We start from the raw sequence: 19,314 nt of genomic DNA on the forward strand, positions 1-19,314 counted from the left end.
GTATAAAACATTACAGATCTCCACAAGATGCCATTTAATGTAAGTATCTATGATGAAGAATTCCTGAATTTAAACAATGTGCACATCATATTTCATGGCTCAAACACCAACTTTCAAGGGCTAAAAAAATTTTATTGCATGAAGGGGAATATGAAAATTAGAAAACAATCTGATAAAAGCACATCTGATATAACTCAAAAGGAAATTCTGTGAGTGCTTATTCCATGGCTGAGTTGAGCCCGCAGGAGCTGTAAACATATCTGAAGGCCGATTCATTACGGATTAATTAAACACACTGTAATAGAACGACATTTCCTGCTGGCATTCTGATGATTACCTGACAAGTCCCACTTTGTGCTTAGCATATCACTTTATCATTACTGAATAACACTATCATTCTCAAGACGACTTTGTTTCTATGAAATACTGGGGGAAATAAAACCAGCTTGCACACACTAACCCCAGGTTCCTTCCTTGAGGATCTGTATGTTTTTATATGTATAGACTTTTCCTATCATTTTACACATTCAGCCAGAGACAATTAACACGGTCATATGTGTAAAACCAGAATCTGATCAGAAAATTCTAAATTAAGTGAAAGATTAGCTCTAAAGCTTAGAAACCTTCTCAAATCTTACCATTCCTATTTAAGTATTCACTATAAATGTGACAAGAAAGACATCATGTCCAGGCTTACACTGTGTATTCAGTCAACTTAAATTGTATGTATTTTGTCTAGCTATAACCAGAGGGAACTTTACATACATTGGTACATGGGGAACTTCAAAAGACAAAGTAATAAGACTGGAGTGGCAGCTCTGTCTTTGATCAAACTGATGAGGCTTCACTCATGCGGCTTACAATCGTCCCTCTCCGCAAGTTAACTGATGTGTCAAGGAAGAGGCTGAAACAGCACTTCACTTTTCAGTGGAACAGCTCCCAAATCATTTCCAATAGGAATGATGAAACATCCAGCAACATCAGACAGGTAGCTATTTGTGTACAAGTTATTAGGTTTCTGATTGGATAAAAGTGTGCAAATCTTAGTTTAGAGGAGTTTTATTTCCCTAATCAATGATTCTGGGCTTCATGATGTACATAATATAACATTTTAGAAGTTTTAATGAAGAGTTTGTATTTAAAGGCACTGCTCACCTGTATTACAGTCTCTCCAGGCTGCATATTAGTGAACACCTCAATATTGTAGGAGACCTGAGAGAAGGTGGGTGTGTTGTCGTTTGCATCAATAACCAGGATGTTCACCGTTACAGGCACGCTCTGCTGTACGCCATCAGAAGCCACCATCTGTAGGAGCAGCAGGAAATGTTCCAGAAGGTAACTACTTTGCAAGCTGTGAACAGATTCCTGATGAATATGACTCATGTACAGTACTGTAAAGCAAATGTTACATATATAATATGAATATGTAATATCCAATCACACTTTTTAGAATGTCACTGATTACCTGTGTAGTGGAGCTATAAGAGTAACACAAAGACCAGCAGGTTGTCAATTTTAAACATGGTGTATTACTCGATAAAGTATGAAATCTGTTAATGTAACAATAAAAATGGCACAATAACTGGACGAAAAACACTGTTACATGATCGCATACAGTGTTAAGAAATATATTACAAAAAATATCACTCTTTAGCTACAAGAAGTGTAAATTTGACCACAATATTCCATCCTAGCTTCTTATTACACTGCATCCCAATCAAAAGCAATTCAACCGAGATGAGATAATGGCTATATGTGCCAGTGCTGCTTCTAAAAGTATGATTCACATCGATGATTCATGATTCAGAATGTGAAACTCAGAAGTGTTTCTGTCTGAAGCGTGGACAGGCAGCGCTTCGCATGCATGAATGTGTCTGTGCACGAACTATCAGGCGGCCTATATCTGCTGTGTAGGGTGCCTAAACAGCTGGTTTTCCAGCATGAGTGCACCCAGGGCATGAGAGTGTACACTGGAGTATTGTCTGACCTTGATCTTATTCGCAATATGCTCGTACAGAGCACTCTTTCAACACAAATATAGTACTGTTTGCCTTTTTATATCTGTATACTCTATATGTAGCTCAGAAGGAAAATGGTTTCTTTTTTGAGCATCAGTATTCTTCCTTGCCACTGCCACCTCTGGCTTGTTTGTTAGGTTTCTAGATTTACATCCTGACTAGTATAAAACTGCTATGTGACCACATCTATGTTAAAAGAAGAAGCTGTTTTTTTGTCACATATACATTATAGCACAGTGAAATTTTTTATCCCAGCTTGTTAGGAAGCTGGGTTCAGAGCACATGGGGTCTGCCATGATACAGCATCCTGAAGCAGGGAGGGTGAAGGACCTTGATAAAGGTAGTGGCAGCTTGGTGATCCTGAGGCTTGAATCCTGACCTCCTGATCTGTAATACAGAGCCCTACCCACTGAGGTAATGCCCCTGTGATAAACATGCTCTATACATTGAACTGAATTGAATCTTTTGAAGGATTCTATTAGTGAATTTATGCAAATGCCTTTCATTCATTTAGAACATAATATAATAAGTTGCCTTTTTTAACCACTAGACCAGGGTTTCATCCCACTCCATGATTCTTTGATGCAGGTTGAAAGTGTAGAGCTGGGGAACTGATGTGGTTGAAAGGAGCAGGAAAGGAGCAGCCTTGTTTCACAATGGACTGCCGCTGTGCATCTGAGATATATGCCTGCTCTGAAGCTTTGAAGGTTTGACTTTAGCTTTGAAGTTGCTGAATTAAACCTGCAGGAGATTTCCTACAGTATGAGTGTCATAGTCACTCTCATTTAATCAGTACAATCAGGGGCATTATTCAAAAATATATAAAGGATCAACTGTAAACCTGCAAGACAATGACAGCATGAGGGTGTGATGACTGCCTTTATTACTGCGGGTGGTCTATCATGCTAAAATACTCAGATGTAGATTTGGTCCAACAGCAGCAATCTAAAGGGACTGGAAAAGGCTAAGACACTACAGAGAAAAGAGATAATCTTCTCTACATCATCTCAGGACAGCTGATGAATAAAAAAAAAAGATGAGAAGATGTGTTCTTTTAGCGTCTTAGCTTTTGTCACGCTCTTCCACTGATGCATTTAGAGAGTGTTTTACAGATGAATATTAAATGTTAGACCACCCAGGATCACATCATCATGCTGTCAGTAGGTTGGAGTTTTACAGTTCTTCTTTTTCACACATTTTCAATAATCCATAATAAGGGTACTGAGCTGACTGAGCTACAAGTCACACAGGGATACTCGAAAAATAGCAAAGAGAAAAAACAAATTCACCTAAAATAGATTTAACACAGGCATTACGTAGATTTAACACAAGCATTAAAAAGGAAAGGAGGTTGATTATGAGAGCAACATCTCCGGCCACCATAATTAGGCATAATTGTTTGTCTCCCTCCGAAACACAATCAGCTAATTTCATGCTGTTTCGTTTAAGCACAAATCTTTATTTTATAAATGGAATCGCATCCAACACGAATCCTGTCCCATGTTGATAAGCAGCCTATTATTAAGACCATCAAAGACATTAACGTGCCTGATTAGGATCCAGTCCCCCACCATCAAGCATTAAAAGTGTCTGTGAGAGTCTGGCTTCCAAACAAACACAATCATAATGACAAGGACAGCCACTACCCTTCTTTTTTTTTTCAGACAGAAAGATCCAAGCTCTGTCGCACCTCCTCTGATCTCACTAGCCGTTTAAGGCCGATTAATCATTTCTGGGAGAGTGAGAACACCATGGAGAGCGGAGCAGCTTGAAAGTAAAGCCCTGCTCAGCATATAAGATCAGCAGAGAGGCAAGCATAAGCAGCCAGCCTTCAAAACAAGCACCATTCATTCTTACCATTTGATTTATTCTCAAATTGTTCGTTTTGTTCCTTCGACCATGGGATGTCATGCTGATTTGTGGCTTAAATGCTGAGATATTGATGTTTTCAAAGCTGCAACAAATCCTAATAAAACAGAGCCTAACAGCGAAAAACAGCTGTTACTGCCATCACAGTATCACTGAATGCCACATGATTTTCATCCTCATTAAAAAGTTTTTGATTATATTCTATAGAAAAACCATGTGTGTGTGTGTGTGTGTGTGTGTGTGTGGTTTGGGTTGGATGGTTCATACCTTGAAGGTGTAGTTGGTCTGCATCTCTCTGTCCACAGGTCTGAGCAGTAGAAGGTAACGTGTGATTCCAGTAGGTGTGATGGAGAAGATGGTGTTGTAGTCACTGAGCGTTATCTTCACTGCTGGGTCTTTACTCTTTAAATGAGGAAAAAAAAGCTCGGAATGAAAGGAAATGTTGCAAACCAAATTTTTCGTCTACTCTGAAAATCTCTTATACACAAGCACATGCATAAAGGCACACATCACTCACACATGGGGAAAATATAGCAATTAAAACAAACCCCTCCAAAAAAATAGAAAAATCGCAGAAGCAAATCGCATAATTCAGTGGTACAAAAAACAACTATAGTGTGTAGTTTATCTATAATGATGATATATGCGTGCTCCAATATGGCTACTTTGTTGGCTAAATATCTGCATTAGTCTCCAAATTGATTCTATCAGATAAGCTCATCGGTCTCCCTTAGGTAGACTTAACCACACTCACTAATCAGAGAAAGTAAAAAGGAAAAAAAGAAGAACAAGTGAGCAAGAGAGATTGAGAACAGAATGAGAAACTAAAGAGAGAGATGGAGTTGTTACATGCTCAGTGTTTTAGACAAATGGAACAGTTTAAAGTGAATGTGGCAGTGTTCAAGAAGGTTCAGTGTTCACACTGAGGGAAAATGTAGCACTTATAAGCTGGAGGGGTCTTTTAGAGAGATGGCCATATCTCATCGCCTTTCAACATCTGAGAAATGTTGCAGGCAATAATAGACCATTACTGTGACACAAGTTTATAGCACTCAGAACACACAGATGCTATTAGACAATCGGAATTTACTCACACGTTCTGTCTATGTCCATGGCAGTAAGCACAATGAACACCTGATTCTAGTCATTATTTAAAAAAAGTCTATAATATTCCATTTTGGCTGTCCTCCCATGAAAACATCAAACAGTGGCTTTTCATTAAACAGGAGCTCCATGTCTCCTTAAGAAACAAATTCATTCAGATTGTTTTGAAGATGAAAAACATCCTGTTAAGGAAACTCAGCCAGGCTGTGTGGGATGTGGTGGATCAATGACTTTGTGGTTGTGAGTACAAATCCCAGTATCACCATTGTTGGATACTTGAGCTAGACTCTCAACTCATCAACTCATCAACTACTCTGTTGTGTCCTATTTCAGTTGTAAGATGCTTTAGAAAACAAAGCATCAACTAAATGAGCAAATGAAATGAGGAAACAGCTGAAGCATTAAAAAACAAGTAGAGATCGACACCAACAGTGTCGATGGGGATGCATCCACCATCAACAAGTCTATTTCTTCTTGTTACTAATTTGTATGCCTGAAAGACCATTACATTTTTTTTTCAGTCACAAGGGAAAAAGAAAAAACTATTTACATTTGATCTCACTGTGACCTTGATACTGCTTGGATTAACTCCAAAATCTAATCAGTTCATCTACTGGTTTCAGTGATAATTCCAAATAAATCTTGGAAACATTCAGACGATTGTTCTTGAGATATCACGGTAACAAGACAGACAGACGCACAGACAAGCTAAAAACATAATGCATAAATATACAGCACAGAAAGCCATTACATAAAAAAGGTTACAATAAGGTTGCTTAATGACTTACACTGTTAGCTTCTCACACACACACACACACACACAATCATAACCATTAATGCATGACATGTTTGGCTTTTGTGTTAATATAAGCCCAAAGATAGAGACAACACACTCAACACATCTAATGTGTGAATTAGCGTAAGTTTTCTTTTACATTCAACATTTTACATCAAGCCCACCTACTGTGAAAATAACTAAAAAGACTATGTGGGCTTTCTGGTGGTTGTATTATTTTCATACTACAGCTGTATCAGAAGAGCTGCAGCAGATTGACAAAGGACAGGCAATCAGAGGAAGACACACTGAATTGACCTGTGCAGAAGCACAAAAAAGAGGCTATGGAGGAATTTGGCAGTGTTGGAGCAGCATATTTCCTCCACCGACAACCATAATTGAATGCCCGTGTTTCCCAATCGGTAATCCAGAATGCCACTTACTCCATGTGTCTGGAAATGAGACTGTGATCAAGCTGTGTACCGCCTTCCACAAAGACTATCAGACCTTTATCAACCCACAAGCCTTGAAAACTTTTTTTCCATCTGCCTACAATTAATTGGAAGAGATGACCAGGACCTGAGGAACCTCATGGCTAAGGGTCAATTGAGTAAGTGAGCTGAACTAATGGAAGTTAATTTGGTTTTTCAGCAATCAATATGTTACAAGTCTGATTTGTAATTGCTTTTTTTGTCTGTAGTCTAGCACTCTAGTCTTATTTCTGATTGACTGCCAAAGATAGCCTGTAGGTTATAGTACAGATTCTGACAGTATTTCTCTATCTATCTATACAAATAGGCTCAAATATCAAGGCAACAGTAAAAAAAAATGTTTTATATAGATATTACATCAATAAAGGGTTATTATAATTGGAGCTAAAAAATGTAAGAACAATACATAGTATCACAGGCTGGCTAGAGATCAAACATGGTCATCTTTGTATTATTGATGCTTTGACTTCTGTATCATATCATTCGAACATTTAATCCAGGTTGATATATTTTTCTACCACAGACCTTTTTCATTCATTTATACTTTTGTAACAGCTGAGGTAAATCCAGAGGAACACTGGGTGTGAGGCAGGAATACACCCTGAAAGAGAAAGCACTTCATTGCATGGTACCGTACATACACATGTTAACACATTCATTCCCACACTCATTCATGCCTAGGGGCAATCCAGCATTGCCGATCCACCTACATATTTTTAGGAGGCAGGAGGAAAAGGACTCCAACATGGACATGGAGAAAACATGCAAGGAACTCCGTACCAACAGTAACCTGAGCTCAGGATCCTGGTGCTGTAAGGCAGTAATACTAACTGCTACACCACCGTGCTGCCTACAGACCGTTTTTTCATTAATAAAAATATTCTGCATGACTTTTCACTGAACAAATGGTGCTGACATTCTGAAAGATCAGTGGAATTCCTTTTGTAAGATGTAAGACCAGAAACACCAAAAGTAATTTACTAGGATTAAATACATCCTCTTCAGATGAGTGAATTAATTGCATTTGTCACACCACAAACCAAACAAACAAACCAAAAAGAGTAAGTATTTAAAAAAACAAACAAAAAAAAAAAACACAGCACACAACAGGTTCACCTACTGGTACATCCCCTGGCTGAAGCTGAAACACACAAATATGAACATAATAACATTGTTTAGGTGCCAATATAGCACAGGTGATAAGGCATACTGTATACAACATCCACACAGACAGAGCTTTTGCTCAGAGTTAATATATGTGTGAAGTAATAATGTATTTTATTACCTCCTCTATGTCATTATCAAGGGCGATGATAGCTAGCGGTGCCGTGAGGTTGGCTCTACCAGACACGGTGCCACCCACAGGGGCTGACTCACTGATGAAGCCCTGGTAGGATGGCTGATGGAAGTAAGGTGCCTGGTTGTTTTCATCCAACACCTCTATCCGCAGTTCAGCAAAAGCAGGCAGAGGGTGACCGTTATCCTGCTCGGCCTGCACAGAAACACATACACATAAGAAAAGAAAACAAGCAAACAAACACAGTAGAGGCGAACATGCTGTGGTGATGATACCCAGGACGTTGGACATCTCAGTATGAAACTGGCAGCTTACACGCAGCTCAGTGGGAGAGAGAATCAACATCATGGAGAGTTGCATGAGGATTAAGTCACACACAAAACCTGACATAGCACACAATGCTTAGCATGTGCACTTCCACAAACATCAATCATTTGATCATTTAATCTGCTTCTTGTGATAAATGTTTCATTTGAGGCAGAAATGTGGGAACACACAAGACCAGTGATTGTTCCTTTGAGTTCTATAGATACACTATATTGCCAAAAGTATTCACTCACCTGTCTTGACTCGCATATGAACTTAAGTGACATCCCATTCCTAATCCATAGGGTTCAATATGACGTCAGTCCACCCTTTGCAGCTATAACAGCTTCAACTCTTCTGGGAAGGCTGTCCACAAGGTTTAGGAGTGTGTTTATGGGAATTTTTGACCATTCTTCCAGAAGCGCATTTGTGAGGTCACACACTGATGTTGGACGAGAAGGCCTGGCTCTCAGTCTCCGCTCTAATTCATCCCAAAGGTGTTCTATCGGATTGAGGTCAGGACTCTGTGCAGGCCAGTCAAGTTCATCCACACCAGACTCTGTCATCCATGTCTTTATGGACCTTGCTTTGTGCACTGGTGCACAGTCATGTTGGAAGAGGAAGGGGCCAGCTCCAAACTGTTGCCACAAAGTTGGGAGCATGGAATTGTCCAAAATGTCTTGGTATGCTGAAGCATTCAGAGTTCCTTTCACTGGAACTAAGGGGCCAAGCCCAGCTCCTGAAAAACAACCCCACACCATAATCCCCCCTCCACCAAACTTTACACTTGGCACAATGCAGTCAGACAAGTACCGTTCTCCTGGCAACCGCCAAACCCAGACTCGTCCATCAGATGGAGAAGCGCGATTCGTCACTCCAGAGAACGCGTCTCCACTGCTCTAGAGTCCAGTGGCGGCGTGCTTTACATCACTGCATCCGACGCTTTGCATTGCACTTGGTGATGTATGGCTTGGATGCAGCTGCTCGGCCATGGAAACCCATTCCATGAAGCTCTCTGCGCACTGTTCTTGAGCTAATCTGAAGGCCACATGAAGTTTGGAGGTCTGTAGCGATTGACTCTGCAGAAAGTTGGCGACCTCTTCGCACTATGCGCCTCAGCATCCGCTGACCCCGCTCTGTCAGTTTACGTGGCCTACCACTTCGTGGCTGAGTTGCTGTCGTTCCCAAACACTTCCACGTTCTTATAATACAGCTGACAGTTGACTGTGGAATATTTAGGAGTGAGGAAATTTCACGACTGGATTTGTTGCACAGGTGGCATCCTATCACAGTTCCACGCTGGAATTCACTGAGCTCCTGAGAGCGACCCATTCTTTCACAAATGTTTGTAAAAACAGTCTGCATGCCTAGGTGCTTGATTTTATACACCTGTGGCCATGGAAGTGATTGGAACACCTGATTCTGATTATTTGGATGGGTGAGCGAATACTTTTGGCAATATAGTGTATATATGTGGTCCATATATCTAGTTTATATAAACATTGCTGACTAAGCCTGTTTTTATGATCGCCCTGTAAATGATTTTATGAAATACCATGTCAAGTCAGATTATGTTAACAGCAGCAATGATTATACACATGACCTCTGTGAAGGTTGCACATATTTGATAAGCAAGATAAGCTCTGGGTTACAAATTAGAGGTAGTTCTGTTATAGGTGCTGTGACTGCCTTTTTATTTTTTTTGGTCTACTTGTCCTCTTAGAGGAAACCATCACTATAAACAGTTTATTTGACTGAACACATTTCATCCTGTGAAAAAATGTCAATCCTGATAAGAGTGGTCTCTTCCAGGATGACAATGAATCCATCCACAGAGCATCAGTAAATGATTGTAAATCATAAGCTACTGTGTAAGTCATCTGCTGCTACCTTCATACCTGCTACCTTCAGGAGATCTCAACCCAGCGTGACTACCTGAGTTAGTAAGTTAGCTCATGTTTAATAGCTAGTTAAATAAATGTGGTATTTATGAAGAATCCTGTCAGGTTCTGCCAACTGAGAGGAGGAGAGCATATCCAATCATTTGTAATAAAAATGCCTTGAACTATAGAGCAGAGTTTAGTAGAGAATTTTTCAACAAATTTTTCATTGCTGGAATTCAGAACACCTCTGACATGCTTGTATGGATTTTCTGGAGCAGCAAATACAAAATGTAGCTAGACAAATACGGATGTAACAGTTTATAGGGCAAACATAATAATTTAACATTTCTTTAAAAAAATATATATAAAATAAAAAATCATCTGCTGCTTGTTGAACAGTGATATGCTTTAAGCCTCCCTCATCCTTCTCCTCCCTCAACCCTATCTCTCTCTCTCTCTTGCTCTCTCTCTGAATTAGGACACCTCTTTCACTTGATTGAACTCACACAGTCAACAGCTGCTTGTGTGCATTGGTGTGTTCCATTGAATTCCTTTGCCGGTACTTTTTCCTCTCCTGACTACTACTTCAAACTCTCTTCAATGAATATCATATAAAATGTGCTAATATTGATTTACCACAGCACGTGCCCCCACAAACAAGCCTACGCACACTTATGCACAATGTTATGAACCTTGTGCTCTGAATGATGTTAGCTGAATACATTTGAAATTCCTGAGGTGAGGACTGAGCTATCAGATATGCAGCCGCCAAAATTAGTGGGAGTCACAAATAGGGATCAAAACATTTTTCTCTTTCTGCTGCTAACCCAACCCAGTTCTCCTGTTTAATAAATCCTATTGAAAATAATGTTTCCTATTTACTTTTAGACTTATTTTTTTTATCAAATTTACCCTAATTGTGCATAATGAGAGTCCACTCAGAACTGTGAAATGCAGATCCTCTGCAAGTGTTAGTGTGATTGATGCAATCTTCTATAATTAGCCTTGGATTGAGTTTGATTGGTCAAGTGTAAGTGTTAATGCAATTTAATTAGAAAGAACTTCATGTTTGTTAATGTAAAGTGTTCTAACAGAGTTGTTAAATACAAACATCTTAATGCTCCTGTAATGTAAGTACAGCTCTGGAATAAAATAAGAGACCACTGCAAAATAATCAGTTTCTTATGTTTTTTTTCTCCCAGGTTCATGTATTGGTGAGATGAACAGTTTGTTTAAATTTTTTGTGAACTGCTGACAATATTTCTCCTAAATTCAGAATATAACTATTGTTATTTAGAGTGTATATTTAAAGGAAATGACAACACATCAAAATAACCCAAGATCATGCAGTATTTGCAGAGCTTTAATAACTTAAATAAAACAAAATGCAAATAATTTGTAAACAAACTGTGTTAATGCTTTGGCTAAATAACATTAAGAAATCAGTATTTGGTGGAATAACCCTGATTTGCATGCGTTTTGGCTCCATGCTCTCCACCAGTTTTTTACATTGCTGTTGGGGAACTTTATACCACTCTTTTTGCAAAAATGCAAACAGCTCAGCTTTGCTTGATGGTTTGTGACCATCCATCTTCCTGTTGATGACATTCCAGAGGTTTTCAATAGGGTTCAAATCTGGAGATTGGGCAGTGGTCTCTTATTTTTTTCCAGAGCTGTATATATGTTTCATTACATATAATTTACACTTACATATACTGTAATATCCCATTTTTCACAGTAATGTGAAGAAAGCAATATAAACATTTAAGCAAATGCTTTTTAACCAAAATAATGTTAATAGCCAGGACTAATATAAATAATTATACACACAAGATAAGAACATGTATGACCTTGATGACAAGGTTGAAGCTTTGGTAAAGGTCCCTCCTCACTGGCTTTAGAAGGCGGAGCTCTGCTGTGGTCCTGTTTAAAGAAAAGAACTCTGGGTAGACGGCTGGCTGGCCTGAAGGTGACAGGAGAGTTGGCACAAGTTAGAAATACCAATTACTTTGCATCTTCTCTTAAAAAAGAGCAATATTTCTTTGTAAGATTTAAGATTTATGAAGCCTTTTATACCTACCAACCAGAATGAAGTAGAGAATGCCAGGTCTGTCTGAAGGAGGCTGAATGTTCCTGTCCTGGTCCACTGCTCGGATGGGTGGTGACACGTTTAGGGGATTCAGTTTGCTCTAAAAAGAATGAATGATGGATGGAGAGGTCACCATGAGACTCAACTAAAAGTAGAGTCGGGATACAGTAACTACAGTACTGAAGAAATTTCATATTAAGCCATATTTTCTGGATTAAGGTTTGTTTCACTATTTGGTGACTTTCTATTGACATTGTTAATGTAGCTCACAAATGATACACCTAAATATGGCTGTTTTTGTTTGTTTGCTTAAAAAAAGCTGCAGTTTTTTCTCATTTGAACCAACCAAAGGTCTCTACAAGGTCAGAAGTGTCAGATATTCTTATCTTTGTGGGGATGTTTGATGTAAATATAAAAACACACACAAACAAATGGACTGCACGGCTGATAAGAAACATTCGCTATGTAGCTGGCTTTTATCCAAAGCCAAGGGGAGCCTTATCAAAAACAAGGAAATACATAAAGATGCTAAATGAGTGCTTATCGGTGACTCGTTCCAACCTGAGAAATTTAAGAATACACAAATCTTCCTTCCAGCATACATGAGAAATAAACAGAAGAATGGAGAGACCTTTATATCACACTGTAACATCTGCTCTTATTTCTAACACATAAGTCAAGAAACAGAAAAAAGACAGTCAAGAAAGAGAGAAAAACGGTTAAAATACTACTAAAAAAGGGAAAAACACAAATAACAGAATGGAATTGCACACACTCCAATTTAGTTTACACTCCTCAGAGGTTATTGAAATCTACCGTGTTTGCTTTTCACAAAACTTGGTTGTACTACAGGGAAGCTTAATAAAGCCAAAGCAATTAAAATAAGCGAAAAACAGTGAAACCTCACTAAAGCTTCATAAACTATTGTTCACTTTAGAAAGTCTCAAAAGCACAGCATACTTTTTTTAATCCACCCCCACAGACATGCAGGTAACATACTTTTCAAATTCGACAAACAAATTTGAAATCTCATTAGCTCAGATAATTCAGCAGCACACATGCAAAACAATTAAATTACAAACACACAAAAAAAGCAGAAGGTGTTCTTCATGTTTCATACTAACTACTAATCTGTGGAGGGAAGAAGCTGCTGTAATGCATGCACAGAGTAGCAAACAGCAGGGTGAAGCACAACTAGAAGCAGGGGTTGTCTTTATGAGCATTTCCCAAATCTCTATACTTAGCCATCTGTAAATAGGTTTCCATAAAATACAATGTACCTGAGCAAGCAATAGGAACAGCAGTTGCTTATTTACAGTGTGTGTCTCCCTGTTCCCTGCTGGAGCAACTCACATCACCAGCTCCAGAACCCCACTTGTCCTGAAGCGCCAATATCATCCTCTCTGATGGCCAGTGAAGGATTTACAGTATGTATGTGTTCTGTTTGTTTTGATGCTTGCTCTGCTTCGTGCACTTCTATCCACATTATCCTCTTGTTAAAATGTTTTGCCTGTGCTTCACACAAAAAAAGGGATCACAGTAGCGAATGCATCAACATTACACTCTTATTGCCTTGGCATTCATCCAGGCTGGTTGTTTATCTAATAAACACTAACTCACCCTGGAATGGTGAATGTGTACAACAATGCAATTTAGAAACCTGAGTTTGGGGTAAACTTCATGTACACTCTGCAATAAACTGTTTTAATTTGTTGTATAGAGCAGTAATTCCTGACTCCATCCACTAGGCAATTAAACAACAGTAAAGTAAACAAGTCTGTGATGGACGGTAAAGCTAGTGTTGCTTGTCTTTCCACTACAATGTCTGCTCTTCATTTGTATCCCTCCATATGGAATGCTCTCCTGGAATGCTTTTTAACCTTTTTTTCCAAAGAGTGACCATTCTAGCATAAATGTGATTGCCAGTCATCACCTTATAACCCATAGGTTTATATTGTTCTTAATAGAGAGTGTTTTGATACGTTTTGATATCTGGGATATCCATCCATCCAATTTCTGTACCACACAGGGTCATGGGGAATTTGGAGGCTATCTCAGGGTATTTACGTCCTAGACAGGGTGACGTCAATCAGTCAATGCAACTCATATATTTGGTATCGAATGAAACCCCCGAATTAGAGGGAGAACTGCAAACTCCACACACAAGCAAGAGGTGGGAATCAAACCCCCAGCTCTAAAGGTGCAAGGCAAACATGCCTAGGTTTATGCTTACGATGTTATGTGTTTAAGCCATACATTTACTATGTAGAGAATTAGAGTGGCATGAAGCAAAAAGAAGGTGCAAGGGTCTCAGTGCTCACAAAACTGAAGTGCTCTCATGTGTGACAGTTTCTCCGCATGCTGGCTTCACTGCTCCACACTCGGGAATACATTTCTGTGCGTTCAATTCAAAGCCATTTTTAATGACTCTGCTCCGTGCCCTCAGGTTGGCCGCTCTCATGGGCTCTAATAAAGATACTGTTTAAACATTTTGAAGAATTTTTTGGGGGTTACTTACACTCACTATCTACTTTATTAGGAACATCTGCACATTCACACACATGCATTTATTGAATCAGCCAATCATGTGGCAGAAAATCATTCAGATATAGTTCCTCAATGTTTACAGCTAAGAATTCAGAACTGAATGGTCAGAATCACCAGATGTTGTGGTGATAATGATGTAAGGGAATTTCTTTAACTGTGTTAAAAGGCATAATGATACCAAAAAAGATGTGAAAACCTAAAACTTGCTATTTGAAGATGTAGAAATCTACTGACTGCAAAGGTTAAGAAGCTGACCAGTGAATGATCTGCACTTCTCATTAATAGGTATTGTGAAAGTTAGAAAGTGATAAATGGTTCAAATTCATGACTGCAGCACCAAATCCGTAAGTTACTTTTTAATCATTTACCATTAACTTTGCAAGAACTGGCCTGGCAGAATAAGATTAATGGTGTTTATAAACCACAGAGCCTGTCTGGCTAATGGAGGTTGATCACAGAGAAAAACTGGAGTTGTCCATGACCAGGACTGGGGTAATTAATATTCCTGTCATAAGTTGTAAAAGAAGATGAGATGTCAAGTTTTCTAGCTAATAAACTAGCAGGCAGAAACCTCACAAGTATATATCAGCATAGCTTATGCATTTCACTTTGCAAATGCTGAGACCAAATTTAGCCACAGTTTCTTTAACTATTTTAGATGTTGGATTTCCTTGTGTCTGAGTAATGTAATGCAAAGATTCTCACCTGCATGTTCCTGTAAATGTATTAACTATGTATAACATTCTCTTGAACTTGTTTACATAGAAAGTGTGAAAATGTAATAACTGACATTCTCTCCCCCAGGATATTAGAGCTTTATGCTGAACTCTTACAAAGCATCTCTATTCCCACATGAATAGATCCAAAGCAGGTTCACTATCAGCTCTTCTGGGGAAAAAATGACACAACGGCCTTCAGCTGTAGAATAAATGAGTGTTGTGTGTTTGCTGGTGAGGTGAAGCTTAACATTGCTCAGTAATGGTGCATCTATTTTTTGCAGTCACTGCCGCCATCAGTGACTGAATCTTCAGGTACATGGATGTAAATTTTTTAACAGCTAATAGAAAGCCAAGTATGTCCCTGTTGTACTCAAAGCAGAGGCAGTGTTGCATTTGGTTGAGTTCTCACCGGGTCTATAAGTTCAGGAATGATGGCACTGTATGTGACAGGGCTGCAGTCTCGTGTGTTATTGACCAGAACGCAGGGCAGGAACATGGGACCCAGGTCGTCTCCGTCTAATACATCCAGAGTCAGTGTTGTCGTAGCAGTGTGTCGGCTGGCTGGATATGGAGCACGATCCTGCAAAATGTGGACACACACACACACACGCACCAGCTGGAGTTTATCCCTAACATTCTGTTCAGAACGTAGCATTGCATGCACTGTTTGCTAAACCCCACTGACCCAGCCCATTGCTTTTGCTTTTATATCAACCCTGTTACACCACTTACATGTTTTATCTCCATCTCGGTTATTAGCAACACAATTCACTTTACATGCTTGAGGTTCTTCCTGAGTGAAGCTGTGTGTGTGTGTGTGTGTGTGTGTGTGTGCTCTGCCGTGAATGCAATTACGAAACAGAGGTAAAATTCTTATGAATGATAATGAGACTTGGTTAAAATGACTTAAATGACCTGAACATAATACCAGTATGATTTTTCTTTTTAAAAAATGACTGCTAATATTCGTCAGGGAATTTGAGCCAGACACATACATTTTTAGGTGGGGAAAATAACTTCAGTAGATTTTTTCCAGACTATGTGAAAAGTGAGTAGGTTTTGTATGAAAAGAAAAGTGCACAGCAAAACCGGGGGGTTTCAGTGATGAAATCAATCACAACTGTAAAGATTTGCTCATGAACAAGGTACTAGACCTCAGGATGATCTGGGGAGGAATCTCATTTCAATCAATTATTGGAGGTCTTTTGGGTTAACAGTGAAAAAAATGAAAGAAAGAACAAAAGCATGGCTGTGGGGATTTGCCCAATCAGCTACAAGAGCATTAGTAAGGTCACACAATGGTGCTGGGTGAGGAGGTCTGTAGTACAATTGACGTTCCAGTTTATCCTAAAGGTCAGGGCTCTATACAGACTACTTGAGTTCTTCCAATCCACTCTCAGAAAAACCATGCTTGGCAGTGGTGGATAAGTGGATAAGGCTCTGGGTTACTGAATACCACTAAAATGCCCTTGAGAAAGGCTCATAATCCTCTCTGCTCCAGGGGCTATGTATCATGCTTGACCCTAACTTACTAACAAGCTGTAATGTACAGTATATGTGATAAATGAAGACTTAACTTAATGAACCTTGCTTTGTACAAACTGTGTCATCATGCCTCCATAAACTGTCAACTAAATCATCATAATGCTGAAACAGGTTAATGGTAGATTACTTAGTTCCAGAACAGAAATCATCAACATTTGCCTCTAATCTTGTGCCAATAGTTTGGGGAAGGCCCACATATGGTAGTCATAGTCAGGAATTCACAGACTTTTGCCCTCAAGATCAATAAAAAGTACAAAATAAATATGTGTGGCCAGACTTTTAATTGAATAACATTACTGTAGTTATATACAGTTGTTTTGTGAAAGTCCCTAACATCTGGCAACTAACAGTTCTTTCTCTTTCCAGAAAGATAATCTTTCAGGTATAGAACTAGTTATAGGTAGTTAACTAGATTAATTTAATACATTACAGGCTATTATCATTGCCAAATGTTAGTTAACAAGTCATTCATTCATTCATTCATTCATTCATTCAATCATTTATCTTCAGTAATCACTTGACATGGTGGATCCAGAACCTATACCAGAAATACTAGGCACAAGGCACATATTCACACTACATATTGGTATGCTATTGTGAGATGGTAGGAAACCCACACAAACATGGTCAGAATAAGCACAAAATCTCAACACAGACTGTAAGCAGAGCCCCACTGCACCCACCATGCTGCCCTAAACTGCTAATTGAAGAATAAAATATAGGCAAGCCTATTTCTGCAGGAGTGCCTTCAGCTTCATACAATATATGCTCTGTAATGGGATGGTAGAATTGGATTAGTCCTCTACATCTCACTGCTAACAAAAATGCATTGGTGTCTAGAGGCCTGCTCGCTTATAAGGTATGCTGCTGTGTTCAGAGGTGAAATATAAGAATATTTTGTGAACTTCCTTTTATATCTTGTGTAAGTGTATTTGAGCAATGATGAAGCAGTCAGTTACACAGGTTCCTGAAGACACAGGTCTGAATAAAAATGATTATAATAATAGTATAATATAAGGAAACAAATAAAAAGAGGCTAAAAATGGTTATCCATTGTATATGTCATGCATTATTTGACTGTCCATGGTCACAGGTCTCCTAAAGTTACATTCAATGGAGCCAAGCAAATATATCGATATACATTTAAAATAACAAATATAACATGCATCTTCAGAAAACATACTCCTGACTGCACGCTTCAGACAACAGGCTCCTGACTACACACTTCAGACAATACTCTCCTGACTACATGCTCCTGACAACATGCCCCTGATATCATGCTCCTTACAAAACGCTTCAGACATCATGCTCCTGAATACAAGCTTCACACAACACGCTCCTGGCTACACGCTTCAGACAACATGCTCCTGACTACATGCTTCAGACAACATGCTCCTGACTATATGCTCCTGACTATACGCTCCAGACAACATGCTCCTATCACACCCCTGACTAAATGCTTCAGGCATCATGCTCTTGACATCATGCTACTTACTAAACACTCCAGTAGTTTACTCCATCAAAATTACCAGAGTTTTACAGATGCAAACCTATTCACAATTACACCTGCACCTACTATAAATAGACCACAAACATTCATTCAGCTGAAGTAATGATGAGTTTGTGTTTTCACTCCTGACATTACCAAGCCTTTTTCCCTCTTAACATTCCCTCTGAATGTTATTCTGGGTACATTTGGTCTGCCTAGTGTTCAGTGTATGCTCATTGCATGATCCTTGCCTATGTTTTGACTTTGACTTTGTCTCTGCCTAGATCTCTATTAAAAACTGTTAACTACGCTTGCATCCGACTCACCTTTTGCAACAGACTGTGTCAGGTGAAATGGGCTTATATTTGATTGCAGCATTAAACAGCTCCACCTTGAACAGCCCACATTCTGATGCATAATTATTATTATCTTTATTCCCCAGTTCTGTATTTGAACATTCAACACGTAACCTTATTTAGTAGTCATAATGTAGCTAGATTAATAATTAAAGTTAATTACTTTTGTTAGATGAAGAGTTAATTAAAACACATCAGAATTAACAGCCTTTCTGAGGTAGACGTGTATGCAAAAATAACAAATGGGGCTGCTTGTTAGTTTACGAACAAACAGGTTGCTTGTTAGTTTACGAACATGGTTACGTGCTATTTTAGTTTGGAGAAGCTCTTGTTAGTTAAAGAATAATCTTATGAAGAAGTGAACAAAGTGCCTAGAGACTCAAGACTTTTGGGAAATGCACCCCAGGTTTGTTAGGAAAATAAATCTTATCAATGAACAATGTGGAAGTACAATTTGCTCCGGAAAAGTGTCACTGTTTTTAAAAAAAAAAATCATGTGGGGTATTTTAAGTCATGCACACCAATTTTTTTATGATTATCCATGCAGCTAAAGCATAAAATTATATACACTCATTCTCATAATGGTTGAGACTTAGAAGTTATATTTCAACTTCAGAAAATGTTACAGATATAGTTCTTTTGCTCAGTATTTTAAATGTTATAAATGTGAGAATATGGCAAAAGACTAGCAATGTATGAACAATATTCTTATGCATGTAAGGTCATTCTTATCTTCCTCTGTAGAAATCACTGTAGTGTGCTCACTGGAGAAAAACTTTATGGAGCAGCCAAACTGATTAGGCAGAATTGCAGGTTGCTTGGCTTT

The 19,314-nt window shown here is 38.8% G+C and overlaps 1 protein-coding gene across 1 annotated transcript in view; it reads right to left on the bottom strand.

Annotated features, from left to right (window-relative positions):
• The window catches only part of pcdh15a (protocadherin-related 15a), a 197,263-nt gene that overhangs the window by 87,148 nt on the left and 90,801 nt on the right, over positions 1–19,314 (bottom strand). The window contains exons 9-14 of the mRNA XM_058386243.1: positions 15,508–15,678; positions 11,824–11,932; positions 11,594–11,706; positions 7,543–7,749; positions 4,155–4,289; positions 1,156–1,305 (exon numbers count right to left, since the gene is read on the bottom strand). Of these exons, the coding sequence (XP_058242226.1) occupies positions 1,156–1,305; positions 4,155–4,289; positions 7,543–7,749; positions 11,594–11,706; positions 11,824–11,932; positions 15,508–15,678 (885 nt within the window). The remainder of the gene's footprint in view (positions 1–1,155; positions 1,306–4,154; positions 4,290–7,542; positions 7,750–11,593; positions 11,707–11,823; positions 11,933–15,507; positions 15,679–19,314) is intronic.

The sequence above is a fragment of the Hemibagrus wyckioides genome, linkage group LG03 (genome assembly GCF_019097595.1).
Source record: "Hemibagrus wyckioides isolate EC202008001 linkage group LG03, SWU_Hwy_1.0, whole genome shotgun sequence".
Lineage (NCBI taxonomy): Eukaryota > Metazoa > Chordata > Actinopteri > Siluriformes > Bagridae > Hemibagrus > Hemibagrus wyckioides.